Source organism: Babesia bigemina, scaffold Bbigscaff_70603, assembly GCF_000981445.1.
Source record: "Babesia bigemina genome assembly Bbig001, scaffold Bbigscaff_70603".
In the NCBI taxonomy this organism is placed as follows: domain Eukaryota; phylum Apicomplexa; class Aconoidasida; order Piroplasmida; family Babesiidae; genus Babesia; species Babesia bigemina.
The window spans coordinates 17,654-38,916 of NW_012237200.1; the positions used below are offsets into that span (position 1 = coordinate 17,654).

The following is a 21,263-nucleotide window of genomic DNA, read 5'->3' on the forward strand; positions in this document are numbered from 1 at the left end:
GTGACACTGACTCAATGGGCAACGCGGACGCCTCTCACAGTCAACGCGTAATACAACGCACCAGGCAATCAACGTGCTACAACACCCACCAAATTACGGTTCATCCGCCAGCTTAGCACTTTGCCTGTGTGCTAGCTTAGCACTTTGCCTGGTTACAAGCTTAGCACTCTGCCTGGGTGCTAGGTTAGCACTTTGCCTGGGTGCTAGGTTAGCACTTTGCCTGGGTGCTAGGTTAGCACTTTGCCTGGGTGCTAGGTTAACACTTTGCCTGGACGCTAGGTCAACACTTTGCCTGGATGCTAGCTTAGCACTTTGCCTGGGTGCTAGGTTAACACTTTGCCTGGGTGCTAGGTTAGCACGTTGCCTGGGTGCTAGTTCAACACGTTGCCTGGGTGCGAGGTCAACACGTTGCCTGGTTGCCAACTTAGCACTTAGCCTGGTTGCCAGCTCAGCACTTTGCCTGGGTGCCAGCTTAGCACGTTGCATTGTCGTTTAGTCATAATCTAATCTAGCTGCTATCTAGTTCGCAGGTTGCCGCTTGAGTAGTTCGAGATATTAGACTACGTTTGTCGGTTAGGTGAGTAGGTGAGTAGTTACGTGAGTTGATGTGAATTACAAATGTGAATACATTTACGGCTGCAGGTACGATATCTTGGCAAGCCTTCCGACTTGCGATGCCGCCAACAATGATTGCGCCGTTATCTTGTGCGACGACGGTGATCGTAAGTGTGATTTGATGTGGAGCACATCCAGTCTGCCAACCATGACGCAGATGAGGTAGAAGAGGGACAGCGACCAGAGCGCCACGTTCATCCACAAGAAAGGTGCGCGGATGGTAAACATGAACTTATCAATGGCTTTGAAGAACTTCACAAGATGTGAGTCCTTCTCAAATGCCTCCGCAAATACTGTACAGAAATCTCTGCACGTGCGTTTCTTCTCAATGCCTGCACTTCCGTTCAGCCTCTCTGGATCGCCGAAAACGAAGCCGTACTTAGCCAATGTAGGCAGCGTGTTATTGCAGCTTACAATGGATTTGCAGTTGCGATCGTGATATCGTGGCGGTTGATACGTGGTGGATGTAGTTCTACATTCTTTGATGCACGCTTTTACGTGGCAATTCGATCCCCTGGAACCGCATTTGGAATTGCACTCGTCATACAATTTCTTCAGCAGATCGTAGAACGATGCCGTCAGATAAACTATCCACGACAAGTACTTATCGGCGTGTTCTGACGAGAACGTCTCGTAGATGGCGTGACTGATGGGACGCAGATAAGGACCGCATACGACGGAGTCCCTTGATAAGCATACGAGACTGCCCAGGCTACCATCGGAGTGGCCCTTCTTCAATGCTGAGTGACTAGGGGTAAATAAGTGGTAGACTTTGAACTCACCATAACTGCGCCCGAAATTGGCAGCGTTAACTTTCTCTTCAAATGCTTCTTTCTTATGCTCATTGCCATGCATACCCCAGCGATCGGTGAGATGATGGTAGAAGCTGAACATGTCCGCCAGCGTTTTCGGCGCACTGGGTAGCAGGCAGTTGAGGTAACCGCACAGTCTAGTGAGAGGGGAGTTATGACGGCCACAGAAATAGTAAAGCACCTCGCATATATTCCGGCCAATCATCGTATGTGACGCGATGGCACCGATGTCAGCGAAACCCATCGGAGTTCTGCACGGCATACCAGCTGTATTGCCACACGTGCCACATGACAGACTGGATCCCCTAGCTGCTACCGAATGCGGCAGGTGGCCTTTCAAACCGTCCTCCAAGAACGATTGCAGTGGCGACTTGACGCCGCAGTTGGGATATTGCCCACTCGTTTGGCTGCCACTTTGGTCGTGCCTTTGGTCGCAGTCTTGCTTAGGGCATTGCTTTGTGTTGCACTGCCAGCCTGAGCCACCAATGTACCTGCCGTAGTGGCACTCCCTCCAGCCGCTTAGCTGAGCATTGTGCCGACACTGCTGCAGCAGGAAGTACAGCTGGTGGTAGAGGCGCTTGAGCAGGTCGAACAACGTACACAGCAGTTGAATCAAATTGCTAGGGTAGTCTAACTTCATCGAGTTGTTGGAGAACTCACAGGCGTAAATTCCGTCCTTGTGACCGTGGCCTAGGATAGCGGTGAGGACGGCGTGGGAGTCAGATGAGACCTTGTAGAGCGCTTCGTCGATATGCGTGTGTTGGAAGGGAGATGGGTGCGCTTCAAAAGGCTGCAGCGTTTTAGTACCAGGCCTTTGCTTGTCCTCCTTCATGAACTCAGATTCAATGTGCGCCTTGAGCTTCTCGTACACGGGGTTGAACTGCAGGCCGCAGCACCAGACGAGAATTTCGTAAACGGAGCAAGGAGCCCGGGGTTTCTCAATACGAGTAAGGTGGCATACACGGAAGTACGTCTGCAGGAAATCATAGAGTTTTTGGACGAGACCGCTTTCCTCAGCGATGGTTACATCAAGCGCATCTGACCCGGATGCCGATGGAGCAATGCCGGTGACGGGAGATGACCGTTGACTGAACAAATTATGCGTTTCATTGGTTAGGTGTTTGAGAATGCTGCTACCATTAAAGTCTTGTCTGTGATTCAGTTCGCCATGCTCGGCGTTCTCAGGACGATGGACGTCATACCCGTTGTCCCGGAAGAAGAGAGCGTGGAGGCTGGAGGTGATGTCAGTTCGGTGATAGATTTGGTAATCATTCCAGTTCTCATATTCGAGTCTATTCTTGAGTTCAGTTAGAGCGTCGTATAAGATGGGCGTGATGGTCCAACAGATTTTGGCGTAGTTTCTATTTTCCGCCTCGGTGAGTTTCTCCCATTCGATGGTCCTCAAAGAGTACGTTGAAACGTATGCCTTTTTGAGCTCCTCGACGAGAGGGGTGAAGCCTGCTTTAAGAGCATTGAGGAGTGAGGGGCACTTGGCATCGCCGTAGGTAGCGGGCTTGAAGGAAGTGACGGCATTATTGAGGGCGTCTAGATTGGTGCTGAATGTGTGGTCGAAGTGCAGTGATTTGAGTAGACCGGAAAGCAATTTGGTCAGCGACTTTTTGAATGCCTGAAGCTTGGAAAAATCGCGCTTGAAGTCTTCTTGATTTTCCAGGTGAACGAAGAAAGAGCCGAACGAGTAGTTCACCATGTCGGCTGCCTTGCTCAGTGGAGACTCTATTCGAGGTGTTAGCTTCGGATTAACGTGTCTGATGCCCGAGATTGATCTACTGTCCGTGATGAAATTTTTCTCAAATGCCGTCATGAAACCCTTGAAACCGACGGTCAAGTCACGTGAAATGTCACCGGGCAGACCGTTGAGTTGCGCGGTTACCCTGTCGGAGAACTGCTCGAGTTGCAGCTTGACGGTGTCAATGTACTGCTTGTGGACGTAGGTCGTCAGTTGCTTAGTTGCATCCTTGACTTGAAAGTCAACGTATTCTGTGAGTTGCTTAGTGTAGTGCTTTTCGGCAGCGGCTAAGTATTGATCGAGCAAGGCGTTGGTGAGTTTCACGGCTTCCGACACCGGACCGTTTTGCAGTTTGTCGAGCTTGTCATAAATCGCTTGGAGGGTATCTGCGTTAGCTTCGCCGCGTATTACGGGTTTGCCGATTCTCAGGTCTATGAAATTTTCCAGCTTGGCGTTAACAATGTTAGTTGTTTCTTTGACTGCGTCGCTTAGTGCTTTGAGATTGGATTGAATACCGGAAGACAGGTTGCTCAGACCGGTTTCAATGTAGCCGAGGTCGATAGAATTCGCGTATGTATCGATGGCCTCGACATATTTGTCAACGTAAGCGGCGATTGTCGTGCTGTCAGTTGTGCCATTTTGTAGCGCCTGTTCAAACTGACCGTTTAGTTTCTTAATTTCTCTACGCACATCTTCAAGCGCCTTTGTGATTGATGCGCCAAATGTCTTCTGCGTCTTGCCGTCGAATTGTTGGCCAATAAGTTCGACCTGCTTAATAGCTGCTGGCAAATTTGTGCCGAGGTTTGTATCTTTGGTGGCGAATGATTCGAGCTGCTCAGCAAGTCTTTCTGCCGTGTGTTTCAGAGCAGACAGAGCGGCATGTACAGCGAAGGTGAGAAAGTATGGCTTATAAGTACCACCACCATTATAAGGTACTAATTCCCTCTGGAGTTTCACAGATTCGGAGACCTGCGAAACTACGTCGCCTTGCTTACCCATTACTTCTTCGGAGAGCCTAGTGAGATATTTTTTAACATATGATAACTTGTCTTCCACAGTAGATGGAATGGAGTAGTAGCTTGTTTCGGGCTGTATGTCTTTGAGGTGCTCCGTTATTTGCTCCTTAAGAATTGGAATGACACAGTCACGCATAGCATCAGTGCCTCTTACACTCAGACTACCTGTGAAATAACGGTATTCTTCGTTCTGTCTCACATACTCTTTAAGTAACCCCTTCACTGCTTCACTTTTGACTATCTCAGCCACCCATCCACCAACCGTTTTTTCTAACACATTTGCTCCTTTCGCGTCATTAAACAATGCCGCGTACGCCTTCAGTCCCTTATCTACTTTGCCAAGATAATTCATTTTTCCTGTGGATGATTCTTCATATATATCCCCAACGAGCCTCGTTATTTTGTCCTTCAGTGCATCCCAATTTTGCTGTATACTTATATCGCTACCGCGGATAGCACCCAATTTGGATTCACCAACGTACCCCTCGATTGTACCCATCTTATCTTCGAGATGCGTCATTATCTTTTCAATAGTATTCGGCACATCGGCGCCACCGTCAGTAAACTGCCTTCCGAGCGACGCAATTGCGCCCTGAACTTCCACGACTTTTTCTTTGACCGCACTTTTAACCACTGCAATCTGAGTGTTCAGCCTTTCCCTCCACTTCAACAACTCCGTCGCCTTGTCGGCAATCAAATTTGTTTTGCCAGTAAGACTGTCCGTGGTCTCGTTAACGATTCTCTTAACGTCCGTATCTCTGATTTCGTTAATATACTTTTTTGTCTCATTTATCCACGTCTGCAACTCGATAACGTATTGAGAAAGCTCAGTCGTAATGTCATCTAAATGCTTCTTAATGGGCTGAACTTTCATTCTCAAATTGCGGACAAACTCTTTCACATCGTCGCCTATTTTGCAATCAACGCTTACTCTTAGATCACCCAAAGTCTTTTTTATTTTTTCATCCGTCTCCCTTAGCTCACTCTGCTGTCTCTCCGACAACTTGCCCAGTCGCTCACTTTCCTGCTTGACGGTCCGCAACGCATCCTTGACTCTTACCGATAAAGGAGAATGGAGTTCATCGACTGCGTCAGTTACACTCTTGTCGTCTATGTTTAAAGCGTCAGTGAAAACTTTGGCGTAATTTTTGCAGCTGTCCAACTCCCTGTTGACAGCATCCACAGCCTGCACAACCTTATGAAAATCATTTTCATCTGCCTTCGGCAAAATGCCTTTTAATGCGCCTTTAGTGAACAATTTCATCTCAGTCTGAAGCTTTTCCATCTTTTTCTTTATGTTCTCATTCGACGACTTAACTGCCTGGTTGTACCGGTTGACGTTGACAGTCACCATGGGAAACGCCTTGCAAAAACCATCGTGACCTGAGTTCAAATTTGATTTTAAAGTGCTACTAACTAATGTATTTAAGTATTCCTTACCTGTTTCGTAAGGCTGTTTCTCGCTGACATCCTTAAGCACCTGATACAAAAATCCCATCACCCCGTCACACAGCCTGTCCAGGTCGGAGTACACAATACCCTTGCCGTCGTAGCCTTTGGAGTCAGGGTTGAAGCCGAGGAAGGTTTTGAGGCCAGTACAAAGGTTATTAAGGATGTTAGTAGGGTTGTTATTTAAGGTAATTTCGCACATTTTATTTTCATCAAATTTCTTGCCAAGCTCCCTGAGCGGCACATGGTCAGGGCAGTGGCAAGAGGTGGAAGAGGGGAAGAGAAGGGTGACAGGGCACAAGTTATAGTCATGGTTTATAGAGGTCATAGCGATATTATGGCGAAGTAATTCGAGCGATGTAGAGTGGATAAAGGGGCGATGTAGAGTGGGTTAAGGAGCGATGTAGAGTGGGTTAAAGGGCGATGTAGAGTGGGTTAGGGAGCGATGTAGAGTGGGTTAAGGGGCGATGTAGAGTGGGTTAAGGGGCGATGTAGAGTGGATAAAGGGGCGATGTAGAGTGGATAAAGGGGCGATGTAGAGTGGATAAAGGAGCGATGTAGAGTGGATAAAGGAGCGATGGAGAGTGGGTTAGGGAGCGATGTAGAGTGGATAAAGGGGCGATGTAGAGTGGATAAAGGGGCGATGTAGAGTGGATAAAGGGGCGATGTAGAGTGGGTTAAGGGGCGATGTGGAGTGGGTTAAGGGGCGATGTAGAGTGGGTTAGGGAGCGATGTGGAGTGGGTTAAGGGGCGATGTGGAGTTGGTAAAGGAGCGATGTGGAGTGGGTTAAGGGGCGATGTAGAGTGGGTTAGGGAGCGATGTAGAGTGGGTTAGGGAGCGATGTGGAGTGGGTTAGGGAGCGATGTGGAGTGGGTAAAGGGGCGATGTGGAGTGGATTAAGGGGCGATGTAGAGTGGGTAAAGGAGCGATGTGGAGTGGATAGAGGAGCGATGTAGAGTGGATAACAAGGCGATGAGGAGTGGATAAGGGAGCGATGTGGAGTGGGTAAAGGGGCGATGTAGAGTGGGTTAGGGAGCGATGTAGAGTGGGTTAGGGAACGATGTGGAGTGGGTTAAGGAGCGATGTAGAGTGGGTAAGGGAGCGATGTAGAGTGGGTTAGGGAGCGATGTAGAGTGGATTAGGGAGCGATGTAGAGTGGGTAAAGGGGCGATGTAGAGTGGGTAAGGGAGCGATGTAGAGTGGATAAAGGAGCGATGTGGAGTGGATAAAGGGGCGATGTAGAGTGAGTGAAGGCGCGATGTGGAGTGGGTTAAGGAGCGATGTAGAGTGGGTTAAGGGGCGATGTGGAGTGGGTTAAGGGGCGATGTAGAGTGGATAAGGGAGCGATGTAGAGTGGATTAGGGAGCGATGTAGAGTGGATAAGGGGCGATGTGGAGTGGGTTAAGGAGCGATGTAGAGTGGGTAAAGGGGTGATGTAGAGTGGGTTAGGGAGCGATGTAGAGTGGGTTAAGGGAGCGATGTAGTGTGGGTTAGGGAGCGATGTAGAGTGGGTTAGGGAGCGATGTGGAGTGTATTAGGGAGCGATGTAGGGTGGATAAGGGGCGATGTAGAGTGGGTAAAGGGGCGATGTAGAGAGGGTAAAGGGGCGGTGTGGAGTGGATAAGGGGCGATGTAGAGTGGGTTAGGGAGCGATGTAGAGTGGATAAGGGGCGATGTAGAGTGGGTTAGGGAGCGATGTAGAGTGGATAAAGGGGCGATGTAGAGTGGGTTAAGGGGCGATGTAGAGTGGATAAAGGGGCGATGTAGAGTGGATAAAGGGGCGATGTAAGGTGGGTTAGGGAGCGATGTAGAGTGGGTTAAGGAGCGATGTAGAGTGGGTTAGGGAGCGATGTAGAGTGGACAAAGGAGCGATGTGGAGTGGGTAAAGGGGCGATGTAGAGTGGGTTAAGGAGCGATGTACAGTGGATAAAGGGGCGATGTAGAGTGGGTTAGGGGCGATGTAGAGTGGGTTAAGGGGCGATGTGGAGTGGATAAAGGAGCGATGAAGAGTGGATAAAGGGGCGATGTAGAGTGGGTTAGGGAGCGATGGATAGTGGGTTAAGGGGCGATGTAGAGTGGACAAAGGGGCGATGTAGAGTGGACAAAGGGGCGTTGTGGAGTGGTTCAAGGGGCGATGTAGAGTGGATAAAGGGGCGATGTAGAGTGGATAAGGGAGCGATGTAGAGTGGATAAGGGAGCGATGTAGAGTGGATTAAGGGGCGATGTAGAGTGGATAAAGGGGCGATGTAGAGTGGGTTAGGGAGCGATGTAGAGTGGGTAAAGGGGCGATGTAGAGTGGGTTAGGGAGCGATGTAGTGTGGATAAGGAGCGATGTAGAGTGGGTAAAGGGGCGATGTAGAGTGGATAAAGGGGCGATGTGGAGTGGGTAAAGGGGCGATGTAGAGTGGATAAAGGGGCGATGTAGAGTGGATAAAGGGGCGATGTAGAGTGGGTAAGGGAGCGATGTAGAGTGGGTTAAGGGGCGATGTAGCGTGGATAAAGGGGCGATGTAGAGTGGGTTAGGGAGCGATGTAGAGTGGATAAGGGGCGATGTAGAGTGGGTTAGGGAGCGATGTAGAGTGGGTTAGGGAGCGATGTAGAGTGGATAAGGGGCGATGTAGAGTGGGTTGGGGAGCGATGTAGAGTGGATAGAGGAGCGATGTGGAGTGGGTTAAGGGGCGATGTAGAGTGGATAAGGGAGCGATGTAGAGTGGGTTAAGGGGCGATGTAGGGTGGGTAAAAGAGCGATGTAGAGTGGGTTAGGGAGCGATGTGGAGTGGGTTAGGGAGCGATGTAGAGTGGGTAAGGGAGCGATTTAGAGTGGATAAAGGAGCGATGTAGAGTGGGTTAAGGGGCGATGTGAGGTGGATAAAGGGGCGATGTAGAGTGGATTAGGGAGCGATGTGGAGTAGGTAAAGCGGCGATGTAGAGTGGGTTAGGGAGCGATCTGGAGTGGATAAAGGGGCGATGTAGAGTGGGTTAAGGGGCGATGTAGAGTGGACAAAGGGGCGATGTAGAGTGGGTAAAGGAGCGATGTTAGGTGGATAAGGGAGCGATGTAGAGTGGATTCAGGGGCGATGTAGAGTGGGTAAAGGGGCGATGTAGAGTGGATAAGGGAGCGATGTAGAGTGGATAAAGGGGCGATGTAGAGTGGGTAGAGGAGCGATGTAGAGTGGATAAAGGGGCGATGTAGAGTGGGTAAAGGGGCGATGTAGAGTGGATAAAGGAGCGATGTAGAGTGGATAAAGGGGCGATGTAGAGTGGGTAAAGGGGCGATGTAGAGTGGGTAGAGGAGCGATGTAGAGTGGGTAGAGGAGCGATGTAGAGTGGATAAGGGAGCGATGTAGAGTGGATAAAGGGGCGATGTAGAGTGGGTTAAGGGGCGATGTAGAGTGGATAAAGGGGCGATGTAGAGTGGATAAGGGAGCGATGTAGCGTGGATAAAGGGGCGATGTGGAGTGGATTAGGGAGCGATGTAGAGTGGGTTAGGGAGCGATGTAGAGTGGGTTAGGGAGCGATGTAGAGTGGGTTAGGGAGCGATGTAGAGTGGGTTAAGGGGCGATGTAGAGTGGATAAAGGGGCGATGTAAGGTGGGTAAAGGGGCGATGTAGAGTGGGTTAAGGGGCGATGTAGGGTGGGTTAGGGAGCGATGCAGGGTAGGTTAAGGAGCGATGTAGAGTGGATAGAGGAGCGATGTAAAGTGCGTTAGGGAGCGATGTGGAGTGGGTTAAGGGGCGATGTAGAGTGGTAAAAGGGGCGATGTAGAGTGGATAAAGGGGAGATGTAGAGTGGATAAGGGAGCGATGTAGAGTGGATAAAGGGGCGATGTAGAGTGGGTAAAGGGGCGATGTAGAGTGGATTAGGGAGCGATGTAGAGTGGATAAAGGGGCGATGTAGAGTGGGTTAAGGGGCGATGTAGAGTGGGTTAAGGGGCGATGTAGAGTGGATTAGGGAGCGATGTAGAGTGGGTTAGGGAGCGATGTAGAGTGGATGAAGGGGCGATGTAGAGTGGATAAAGGGGCGATGTAGAGTGGGTAAAGGGGCGATGTAGAGTGGGTAGAGGAGCGATGTAGAGTGGGTAGAGGAGCGATGTAGAGTGGATAAGGGAGCGATGTAGAGTGGATAAAGGGGCGATGTAGAGTGGGTTAAGGGGCGATGTAGAGTGGGTTAAGGGGCGATGTAGAGTGGGTTAGGGAGCGATGTAGAGTGGGTTAAGGGGCGATGTAGAGTGGGTAGAGGAGCGATGTAGAGTGGATAAAGGGGCGATGTAGAGTGGGTAAAGGAGCGATGTAGAGTGGATAAGGGAGCGATGTGGAGTGGATAAAGGGGCGATGTGGAGTGGATTAGGGAGCGATGTAGAGTGGGTAAGGGAGCGATTAGAGGAGGTTAAGGGGCGATGTAGAGTGGGTTAGGGGCGATGTGGAGTGGGTTAAAGAGCGATGTGGAGTGGATATAGGGGCGATGTAGAGTGGATAAAGGGGCGATGTAGAGTGGATAAGGGAGCGATGTAGCGTGGATAAAGGGGCGATGTGGAGTGGATTAGGGAGCGATGTAGAGTGGGTTAGGGAGCGATGTAGAGTGGGTTAGGGAGCGATGTAGAGTGGGTTAGGGAGCGATGTAGAGTGGGTTAAGGGGCGATGTAGAGTGGATAAAGGGGCGATGTAGAGTGGATAAGGGAGCGATGTAGAGTGGATAATAATCACCACTTAGGTCACCACTGTCATCGCTGCCGTGACCATCAACTGTCATCGCTGCCGTGACCATCAACTGTCATCGCTGCCGTGACCATCAACTGTCATCGCTGCCGTAGCCATGTCATCGCTGCCGTAGCCATGTCACCGCTGCCGTGTTGATGTCATCGCTGCCGTAGCCATGTCACCGCTGCCGTGACCATGTCATCGCTGCCGGAACCTTTAACTTGGTCAGGTGCTTGGTCAACACGTTGGTCAGGTGCTAGGTCATTACATTGGTTATGGCATTGGTCAACACTCTGGTCATGGCATTGGTCAGCACGTTGGTCACCACTTTGGTCATCACTTTGGTCAGCACGTTGGTCAGCACTTTGGTCAGCACTTTGGTCAGCACTTTGGTCACCACATTGGTCAGCACTGTCATCGCTGCCGTCACCATGTCATCGCTGCCGTGACCATCAGCTGTCATCGCTGCCTTAACCATGTCATCGCTGCCGTGACAAGTCATCGCTGCCGTAACCATGTCATCGCTGCCGTGACCATGTCATCGCTGCCGTGACCAAGACATCGCTGCCGTGACCATGTCATCGCTGCCGTGACCATGTCATCGCCGCCGTGACCATGTCATCGCTGCCGTGTCCATGTCATCGCTGCCGTAACCATGTCACCTCTGCCGTACCATGTCACCGCTGCCGTGACCATGACATCGCTGCCGTAACTATCAACTTAGTCAGCACTTTGGTCAGCACATTGGTCACCACGTTGGTCAACACTTTGGGCAGCATCTTGGTCTGCACATTGGTCAGCACTCTGGTCGTGGCATTGGTCAGCACATTGGTTAACACGTTGGTCATGGCATTGGTCAGCACCTTGGTCAACACATTGGTCAGCTGTTTGGTCACCACTTTGGTCAACACTTTGCCTGGGTGCTAGATTAACACGTTACCAATGTGCTTGCTTAGCACTTTGCCTGGTTGCTAGCTTAGCACTTTGCCTGGGTGCTTGCTTAGCACTTTGCCTGGGTGCTAGGTCAACACTTTGCCTGGGTGCTAGGTTAACACGTTGCTTGTGTGCTAGGTTCACACTTTGCCTGGATGTTAGCTTAGCACTTTGCCTGGCTGCTAGGTTAGCACTTTGCTTGGGTGCACGGTTAACACGTTGCCTGGGTGCACGGTTAACACGTTGCCTGGGTGCTTGCTTAGCACTTTGCCTGGCTGCTAGGTCACCACTTTGCCTGGGTGCTAGCTTACCACTTTGCCTGGGTGCCAGCTTAAACTTAGCCTGTGTGCTAGCTTAGCACTTTGCCTGGGTGCCACCTTAGCACTTTGCCTGGCTGCTAGCTTAGCACATTGCCTTCTTGCTAGGTCAACACGTTGCCTGGGTGCTAGCTTAGCACTTTGCCTGGTTGCTAGGTTAACACGTTGCCTTCGTGCTAGGTTAACACTTTGCTTGTGTGCCAGCTTAGCACTTAGCTTGTGTGCTACCTTACCACTTTGCCTGGGTGATAGCTTAGCACTTTGCCTGGGTGATAGCTTAGCACTTTGCCTGGTTGCTAGGTAAACACTTTGCCTGGTTGCTAGGTATACACTTTGCCTGGGTGCCAGCTTAGCACTTTGCCTGGTTGCTAGGTTAACACGTTGCCTTCGTGCTAGGTTAACACTTTGCCTGGCTGCCAGCTTACCACTTTGCTTGCGTGCTAGGTTAACACTTTGCCTGGTTGCTAGGTTAGCACTTTGCCTGGTTGCTTGCTTACCACTTTGCCTGGATGCTAGCTTACCACTTTGCCTGAGTGCTAGCTTAGCACTTTGCCTGGTTGCTAGCTTAGCACGTTGCTTGGATGCCAGCTTACCACGTTGCCTGGGTGCTAGCTTAGCACTTTGCCTGGGTGCTAGGTTACCACTTTGCCTGGGTGCTAGGTCAACACTTAGCTTGCGTGCTAGGTTACCACTTTGCCTGGGTGCTAGCTCAGCACTTTGCCTGGTTGCTAGGTTAGCACTTTGCCTGGGTGCTAGGTTACCACTTTGCCTGGGTGCTACTTTAACACTTTGCCTGTGTGCTAGGTTAACACTTTGCCTGTGTGCTAGGTTAACACGTTGCATTGTCGTCTAGTCATCACCTGATTCAGGTGCCATTTAGTTCACAGGTTGCCGCTAGAGTAATTCAAGACATTAGACTACGTTTGTCGGTTAGGTGAGTAGGTGAGCTATGGTAAGTGCGTGTAGTAATTACAAACGTGAATACGATCACGGTTGTAGATACGATATCTTGGCAAGCCTTCCGACTTGCGCTGCGGCCAACAGTGATTGCGCCGTTATCCTGTGCGATGACGGTGATCTCAGGTGTGAGCGTATGTGGAGCACATCCAGTCTGCCAACCATTACGCAGATGAGGTAGAAGAGGGACAGTGACCAAAGTGCGAGCACTAGATAGGTGAACGGTTCTCTAATGGCAAATATGAATTCATCAATTTTTCTAATAAGTTCGACAAGTAGAGACTCCTTATTAAATACATCTTTGAATGCCGCACAGAAATTTTGACACGTGCGTTTTTTTGTCAGTCCTTCATTCCCGTTTAACTTGGCTTGCTGCAAAAACACGAACCCGTATTTTGACAAAGTCGGCAGTGCTTTTCTGCATTGGACTATAGATTTACAATCGTCATGATGTTCGTTTGGGGTTGGCGGTTTTCTAAGCCTTAAACAATCCTTAACGCACGATGTCGTTAAGCAGTTGGATCCCTTTGGACCGCAGTTAGAGTTGCACTCGTCATATAATTTTTTGAGTAAATCGTAGAATGTCTCAGTCTGGTAAACAATCCATGATAGGTATTTATCGGCATATTTAGCTGCATATATATCTCTGATACCGCTATTGATGGGATACAGATATGGCCCACATACGACTGATTCTATTGAAGTGCATACGAGACTGCCGAGGCTACCGCCCGAATGCCCCTGCCACACTGCGGAGTGACTAGGGGAATATAAGTTATGCACTATGAGCTCATCATATTTGTTCTCGAAGTGCGCTGCGCTGACGGCCTTGTCAAATGCGCCCTGTCTATGGTCGCTACGTTGCGTGTTCCAGCCGTATATATAATTATAATAGAAAGCAAACATGTCACCTAGCGTCTGCGGAGGTTTCTGCAAAAGACACATGAAACCAGCGCACAGTGAGCGGAGGTGAGATTTTTCACCACAGAAATCTTTTAACACTTGTATGAGATGGTTACCTTTCTTCGTATGCGATGCCAGTTGACTGATATCAGAAAAGCCCATTGGTGTCTTGCATGGCAGGCCGCGGTGATTGGACACAGTACACTCCAATTTACACCCAGGTTTAGTAAAAGAGTGCGGCAAGAAACCTTGTAAACCATCTTCAAGGAACGATTGCAAAGGAGACTTCAAACCGCACTTAGGGTGCGAATCACACGTTTGGTCAGCACTTTGGTTGCCTCTTTGGCCAGCGTTTTGGTCAGCCAGTTGGGGACAGTTTTGGTTAGGACACTGCTTGGTGTTACAATTCCATCCGGATCCACCGACTCCACGGCCATACCAGCAATCGGCCCATCCGCTGCTATCGGTACCGTTCTCGCACTGACTATATAGGAACCGGAACTGGTGATACAATCTTTCCGCTATGTCGACAAGCATATCGAAGCACGCACTACCACTGTTAGGGTACAACAACTTTTCTTCGTTGGTGCTGAAGTCGCAAGCGTAGCGGCCACCTGCGTGACCGTGTCCTTGAATGGCGACCAACACGTCATGGCAAAATATGGAAGCATGTATCAGCGCTTTGCCCGCCAGGTACACATATGTGATATCTTTGGTTGCTGAGAGTTTAACTTCGCTGGATGGAATGGCCTTAATATCTTTCCCTTCGTTTTCCTTACTTCTAGGAAATAGGTCCTTGATGCAGAGGTAAACTGGTGTAAGAATGGGATTATAGCGCAGCCCGTTGAGCCATTGCAGCATTTGATAGATATTACGCGGTGCTTTGGCAGACGGAATATGTTCCAGGTGACGTACGTGGTAATATCTCTCGAGATGTCCGAAAAGGAATTCAAGTATATGAAGGAGGGTTATATCACTGCCATTGGGTTTAGTTTTCACCTTATTTTTCGCATCCTTTTCTTTCTTCCAATCCACAATTACGCCACTTTTTATGCCAAGATTTTTGCTAATTAAGTTCTTATTTATGTGGTCACCCTTCATTTTTGCTTTGTCATCCAGCAACTCACCGGTCTGCTTGCCGTCCTCTGAATTTACTTCGTAGCCTTGCTTTTGGAAAAACTGTCCAAGAGAATTGTTTCCACATGTATTTATGGCTATATCCTTCCATGATGTCGCACATTCATGCTGTAGGTCCTTCAAAGTGTGGCCTAAGATGCGGATAATGCTAAAAAATACCTTAGATAAATTTCTGCCGTCATCTGTCAACTCAACTTTTGTACCAGATTTTCCATCGGAAATAGTCTTAGTAATAACCAATTTACTCAATTTATCAATCCCCTCCCCTCCATCATACCCGTTCACATACACCCGCTCCATCTCCTTGACAAACCCCTGCAGCCCCGCTCTGACCGCATCGAGCAGCTCCGGGTGCCGGGGGTTGGCGAAGTGGGAGGGGTGGAGAGCGGTGAGGGAGGAGGAGAGGTGGGAGAGGAGGGAGGTGAATTTAGAGTCGTAATTGTATATATTTGAAGTCTTTAAATGCTCTAAAAGCGCTGTGATATTGGATTTAATTCCATCCACTTTTTTACCAGGTTCACCCGGATGTGGACCGGCCACCTCGTACCCAATATAGAATATAACGGATTCGGCGTAATTTTTGAATCTGTCGGCCAATTCCCTGAACTGATCATTTGCACGTACTTGGTCCACTTTTAATTTACTCAATAGATTATCGTTCACTTGACCCTTCCGGTCGTGATCCATCACCTTCCGCAGCAGGCCTTTGACGCCGGAGTTGAGATCGTCGGCGATTTCAGTTTCGATGGCGGCGATTTGGGAGGTGATTTCCGTTTTCATGGATTCGAACATCTTGCTGATTTTATTGTGGTACTCCTCTTTGGCATTAGTTTGGATGTCCGCTGTGGTTACGGCAATTTCCGATGTGACGAAGGCTTGTATGTTATTAATAGCGTCAATAGCTTGCATTTGAATAACGTCTCTATAAAAAACGCTGGCATCGTCGAGGAGTTTCTTCAAGTTATACTTGTTAGGTCCGGGATCCGTCGATGTGCCGAGGATTCTAACAATATCGTCCTTAATTTTGGTGAGGCCACTCCTCAAACCATATTTCAGTTCACCGCTATCTCCAATTATGGTTTTTAATTCTGTCAATAGAGTCTTTACACCTTTTCTGTTCATGTCATGACCGTCGACGGAACTTTTTTCATCTTTCTCCACAAGCGCCTCAACTTTACCGGCAAAAGACGAGAGCGACGTGGTGATCTTATCTGACGCAGCTATAACATAACCAATTTTTGGCAGATCGTTCAGAGCATCATCTGCTACTGTAGTTTTTAGCGCATTGATTTTTGATTTAACGGAGTTAACCCCGTCACCATGCGCATGATTGTGATAATCCTGCATTATGGTCTCCAAATCGTAATTGTTATCACCAGCATCCTGTTGTTTCTTCCTAAACATTGAATCAACTCTAGATTTCAGAATCGTAAGATCCTGATTGATTTTACTATCAAACTCACTAACCAACTTTTGCAGGCCGGAAACATCCTTACCCCCGGCGCTGTACTGTACACCTTTATTTTGCGTCGAATTTTGTAGGCCGTCTTTAATTTTCGTAATCTTAGCATTAACGGTTTCCGCAATACCTTTGATTTCCACCTTAACCTTATCTTGAATTTTATTCAGAAGTTGCTGCACCAACTGCTGCGAATGCTCGGACACTGCTTTCGCAATGTTTCGTAGGACGTTCAGTAAATTCTTTACGTCCTCGTGTGTTATGGATTCAGAATGCTTGCTTAGTTTTGGTAATATTTTGTCGATCATTGAAGCGTGCGAACCTAGATTAAGTTGAGTGACGCCACTTATATCGACACCAATGGCGTTTAACTGTCGTTGAACACTAATAAAATTCGGGTTTGGCAAATTCCCATTAACCACATTTTGTAGCTCTTTAACTGGAGTGGTTAGACGTGTCCTGAAAACTGAAAATGCATTTTCTAAATCTTTTCTTGCGTTGTTACCAACTCTTCCAACTCCGCCTTCTATTCCCCCCATGGCTTCCTTTAATGGGCCCATTATATTAACATTGAGATCGCGGAAGTACTTTTTCAATATCTCAAAAGAATCCGTGGTACCACCAATAGCTTTGAGTAAAGGCGCTGAGACATTTTCTGGAATTCCTGCGTTGCTTCCATGCTTTCTGATCTGGTCTACGTTTGAAAGCTCTTTGAGCTTTTCGATATCCGTTTCCACTCCCTCAATCGCCGTCTCAATGGCAGTTTTAGTTGAGATGAATTTCTGATTAAAGTCCGACGCATTGCTTATAAGTGTCTGAAATGGCGCACTAACATGCGCTTCCAACTGCTTCAAATCTCTTTTGAGTTCTCCATCCAGATTCGTCAGCGCCGTTTGCGCTTCGTTAACCAATTTCTCAACGTCCCTTTTAGCGCTGCTTGCTGCCATGCTAAGAGTTTCAGCATGTTTGTATAAATCTCCGGCGGCTTTCTCAATCTCTTTATAATTCTTATTTTGCTTATCGAACATTCCAAGTATGTCACTGCATCTATTTAGCGCATTCTCAACGGCGATCTTAGTTTTGTCGATCCATGTATCCAAATCTACTTTAGTGACATTCAACTCAGCTTTAACGTTGGTTATGGGATCGACTATTTTTTCATTGAACATTTTATCAATATTGTTTTTCATTATAGTTATACGGTCGATGAGTTTACCGTGAATGTGGTCTCTCAACTCTTCAAGTTTATGTTCCGCCGTGCCGACAAGCATACGTAACTCGTCATTACTGGCAGCCCCAATAAATAATTTCGTTTCTATTTCTATAATACGTACGGTGTCGGACATTTTGTTTCTTAGTGATATGTCAAGCTGGTTGTAATTGGTTTCTGCCAAATTGAAAGCATCTAACAACGCAGTTGACTCACCGATGCATCTAGTCAACATGGCAGTAACCTCACGAGGTTGGCACGACTTAAGTGCGTTAAGTGATTCATGCATACGTTTAATATTATCATTATTAAAAGTTTTAAGTCTGTTTTTAAGTGCGCTAGTTTTCTCAGTCACCTCCCTATCCCACTCCCCCAGCGCCTGGCTCACAGCCTTAACGGCCTCAGACAATCCGTCAGGATTGTGCATACTGATTTTAATTGTTTCAAGTGTTTTGTCCATCTTAGTATAATAAGTTGTAACGCTTGGATCATCTTTCACTGCTTCAAGCACACCACTCAAAAATCCCATCACCCCGTCACACAGCCTGTCAAGGTCAGAGTAGACAATGCCTTTGCCAGTGTAGCCTTTGGTTTGGTTGTCGAAGCCTAGGAAGGTTTCGAGGCCATCACATAAATGCGTTAAAAGGTTTTTAGCGGGAATATTATTTGCATCATCATCTTCTTTTTTGCCGATAAAAGCTTCGAGTTTTTTTTTAAGATCTTCAAGTTGTTTCTCACGCTCTTCAATGTCCTTCAAGGCTCTTTTAGTAGCATCATCATAACGACGGGAGTGGGAAGATTTGCAAGATTCTTTCATATTTTCAAGGCCTTTAATTTTCTCAGCATTTTTTGGTTGTCCAGACTTTTCAGGACTATTTGCATTCTTAATCAGCGTATCAATATAGGAACAGTTAGAGGGATGTCCAGTATACTTAACAGGGCATTCAAGTTTCTTTTTTTCGGCTTGGAGGGACTTGGTAGCATTACCTATAGCCTCCTCAATCAACTTTTTCAAAGCTTCAGACAACTTGGTAAGACCTTCATCATTGCCACCATTCCCATACCTAACCTGGATCAACCAGTCGATGGACTCAGTCAGAAGGGAAGTCAAGGGTGACAAGGCACAAGTTATTATTGTGGTTTAAGAAGGTCATAGCGGTAATATGGCGAGGTAATTCAAGGGATGTAGAGTGGGTTAAGGGGCGATGTAGAGTGGATAAAGGGGCGATGTGGAGTGGGTTAGGGAGCGATGTAGAGTGGATTAGGGAGCGATGTAGAGTGGATAAAGGGGCGATGTAGAGTGGATTAGGGAGCGATGCAGAGTGGGTTAAGGGGCGATGTAGGGTGGGTTAGGGAGCGATGTAGAGTGGATAAAGGGGCGACGTAGAGTGGGTAAAGGGGCGATGTAGAGTGGGTAAAGGAGCGATGAAGAGTGGATAAGGAGCGATGTAGAGTGGACTAAGGAGCGATGTAGAGTGGACTAAGGAGCGATGAGGAGTGGGTTAGGGAGCGATGAGGAGTGGGTAAAGGGGCGATGTAAGGTGGTTAAGGGGCGATGTAGAGTGGATAAAGGAGCGATGTAGAATGGGTTAAGGAGCGATGTGGAGTGGATTAAGGAGCGATGTAGAGTGGATAAAGGAGCGATGTAGAGTGGGTTAAGGGGCGATGTAGGGTGGATTAGGGAGCGATGTGGAGTGGATAAAGGGGCGATGTAGAGAGGGTTAAGGGGCGATGTGGAGTGGATAAGGGAGCGATGTAGAGTGGTTAAAGGGGCGATGTGGAGTGGATAAAGGGGCGATGTAGAGTGGGTTAGGGAGCGATGAAGAGTGGATTAAGGAGCGATGTAGAGTGGGTTAGGGAGCGATGAGGGGTGGGTAAAGGGGCGATGTGGAGTGGGTAAGGGGCGATGTGGAGTGGGTGAAAGGGCGATGTAGAGCGGGTTAGGGAGCGATGTAGAGTGGGTTAGGGAGCGATGTAGAGTGGGTTAGGGAGCGATGTAGAGTGGATAGAGGAGCGATGTAGAGTGGATAAGGGGCGATGTAGAGTGGGTAAGGGGCGATGAGGAGTAAGTTAAGGAGCGATGTAGAGTGGATAAAGGGGCGGTGTAGAGTCTATTAGGGAGCGATGTGGAGTGGATAAAGGGGCGATGTAGAGTGGGTTAAGGGGCGATGTAGAGTGGATAAAGGGGCGATGTGGAGTGGGTTAGGGAGCGATGTAGAGTGGGTAAAGGGGCGATGTAGAGTGGGTTAGGGAGCGATGTAGAGTGGATTAAGGGGCGATGAAGAGTGGTTAAGGGGCGATGTAGAGTGGGTAAAGGGGCGATGTAGAGTGGATAAAGGGGCGATGTAGAGTGGATAAAGGAGCGATGTAGAGTGGGTTAGGGAGCGATGTAGAGTGGGTAAAGGGGCGATGTAGAGTGGATAGAGGAGCGATGTGGAGTGGGTTAGGGAGCGATGTAGAGTGGATTAAGGGGCGATGTAGAGTGGGTTAGGGAGCGATGTAGAGTGGATAAAGCGGCGGTGTAGAGTGGATAAAGGGGCGATGTAGAGTGGATTAGGGAGCGATGTAGAGTGGATAAAGGGGCGATGTAGAGTGGAGTAAGGGGCGATGTAGAGTGGGTTAAGGGGCGGTGTGGAGTGGATAAAGGGGCGATGTAGAGTGGATAAAGGGGCGATGTGGAGTGGGTTAGGGAGCGATGTGGAGTGGGTAAGGGGCGATGTGGAGTGGATTAGGGAGCGATGTGGAGTGGGTTAAGGGGCGATGTGGAGTGGATAAAGGGGCGATGTAGAGTGGGTAAAGGGGCGATGTAGAGAGGGTAAAGGGGCGATGTAGAGTGGGTTAGGGGCGATGTAGAGTGGACAAAGGAGCGATGTAGAGTGGGTTAGAGAGCGATGTAGAGTGGGTAAAGGAGCGATGTAGGGTACATAAAGGGGCGATGTAGAGTGGGTTAAGGGGCGATGTGGAGTGGGTTAGGGAGCGATGTAGAGTGGATAAGGGGCGATGTAGAGTGGATTAGGGAGCGATGTAGAGTGGATAAGGGAGCGATGTAGAGTGGATAAAAGAGCGATGTAGAGTGGGTAAAGGGGCGATGTAGAGTGGATAAAGGGGCGATGTAGAGTGGATAAAGGGGCGATTAGAGGAGGTTAAGGAGCGATGTAGAGTGGGTAAAGGGGCGATGTAGAGTGGGTAATGGAGCGATGTAGAGTGGATAAGGGAGCGATGTAGAGTGGATAAGGGAGCGATGTAGAGTGGGTTAAGGGGCGATGTAGGGTGGATAAGGGAGCGATGTAGAGTGGGTAAAGGGGCGATGAAGAGTGGATAAAGGGGCGATGTAGAGTGGATAAGGGAGCGATGTAGAGTGGGTTAGGGAGCGATGTGGAGTGGATTAGGGAGCGATGTGGAGTGGGTAAAGGGGCGATGTAGAGTGGGTTAAGGGGCGATGTAGAGTGGATGAAGGGGCGATGTAGAGTGCGTTAAGGGAGCGATGTAAAGTGGATAAAGGGGCGGTGTGGAGTGGATAAAGGGGCGATGTGGAGTGGGTTAGGGAGCGACGTAGAGTGGATAAAGGGGCGATGTAGAGTGGATAAAGGGGCGATGTGGAGTGGGTTAGGAAGCGATGTCGAGTGGGTTAAGGGGCGATGCAGAGTGGATAAAGGGGCGATGTAGAGTGGGTTAGGGAGCGATGTAGGGTGGATAAAGGAGCGATGTAGAGTGGATTAAGGGGCGATGTAGAGTGGATAAGGGAGCGATGTAGAGTGGATTAAGGGGCGATGTAGAGTGGATAAAGGAGCGATGTGGAGTGGGTAAGGGAGCGATGTAGAGTGGATAAAGGGGCGATGTAGAGTGGATTAGGGAGCGATGTGGAGTGGATAAAGGGGCGATGTGGAGTGGGTAAAGGAGCGATGTAGAGTGGGTTAAGGGGCGATGTAGAGTGGGTTAAGGGGCGATGTAAAGTGGATAAAGGAGCGATGTAGAGTGGATAAAGGAGCGATGTGGAGTGGATAAAGGGG

The 21,263-nt window shown here is 48.8% G+C and overlaps 2 protein-coding genes across 2 annotated transcripts; both read right to left on the minus strand.

Annotated features, from left to right (window-relative positions):
• Window positions 1–630: 630 nt before the first annotated feature.
• On the minus strand, window positions 631–5,967 carry BBBOND_0003160 (hypothetical protein, conserved; the record flags this gene model as incomplete). Its single annotated transcript, XM_012915151.1, has 1 exon — window positions 631–5,967. The coding sequence occupies one exon, from the start codon at window positions 5,965–5,967 to the stop codon at window positions 631–633; it is 5,337 nt and encodes a 1,778-aa protein (XP_012770605.1).
• Window positions 5,968–12,574: 6,607 nt separating this feature from the next.
• Window positions 12,575–18,070, minus strand: BBBOND_0003170 (hypothetical protein, conserved; the record flags this gene model as incomplete). The annotated part of the gene is made up of 1 exon (XM_012915152.1): window positions 12,575–18,070. One exon carries the CDS (start codon window positions 18,068–18,070, stop codon window positions 12,575–12,577), a length of 5,496 nt encoding a protein of 1,831 aa, XP_012770606.1.
• Window positions 18,071–21,263: the final 3,193 nt, after the last annotated feature.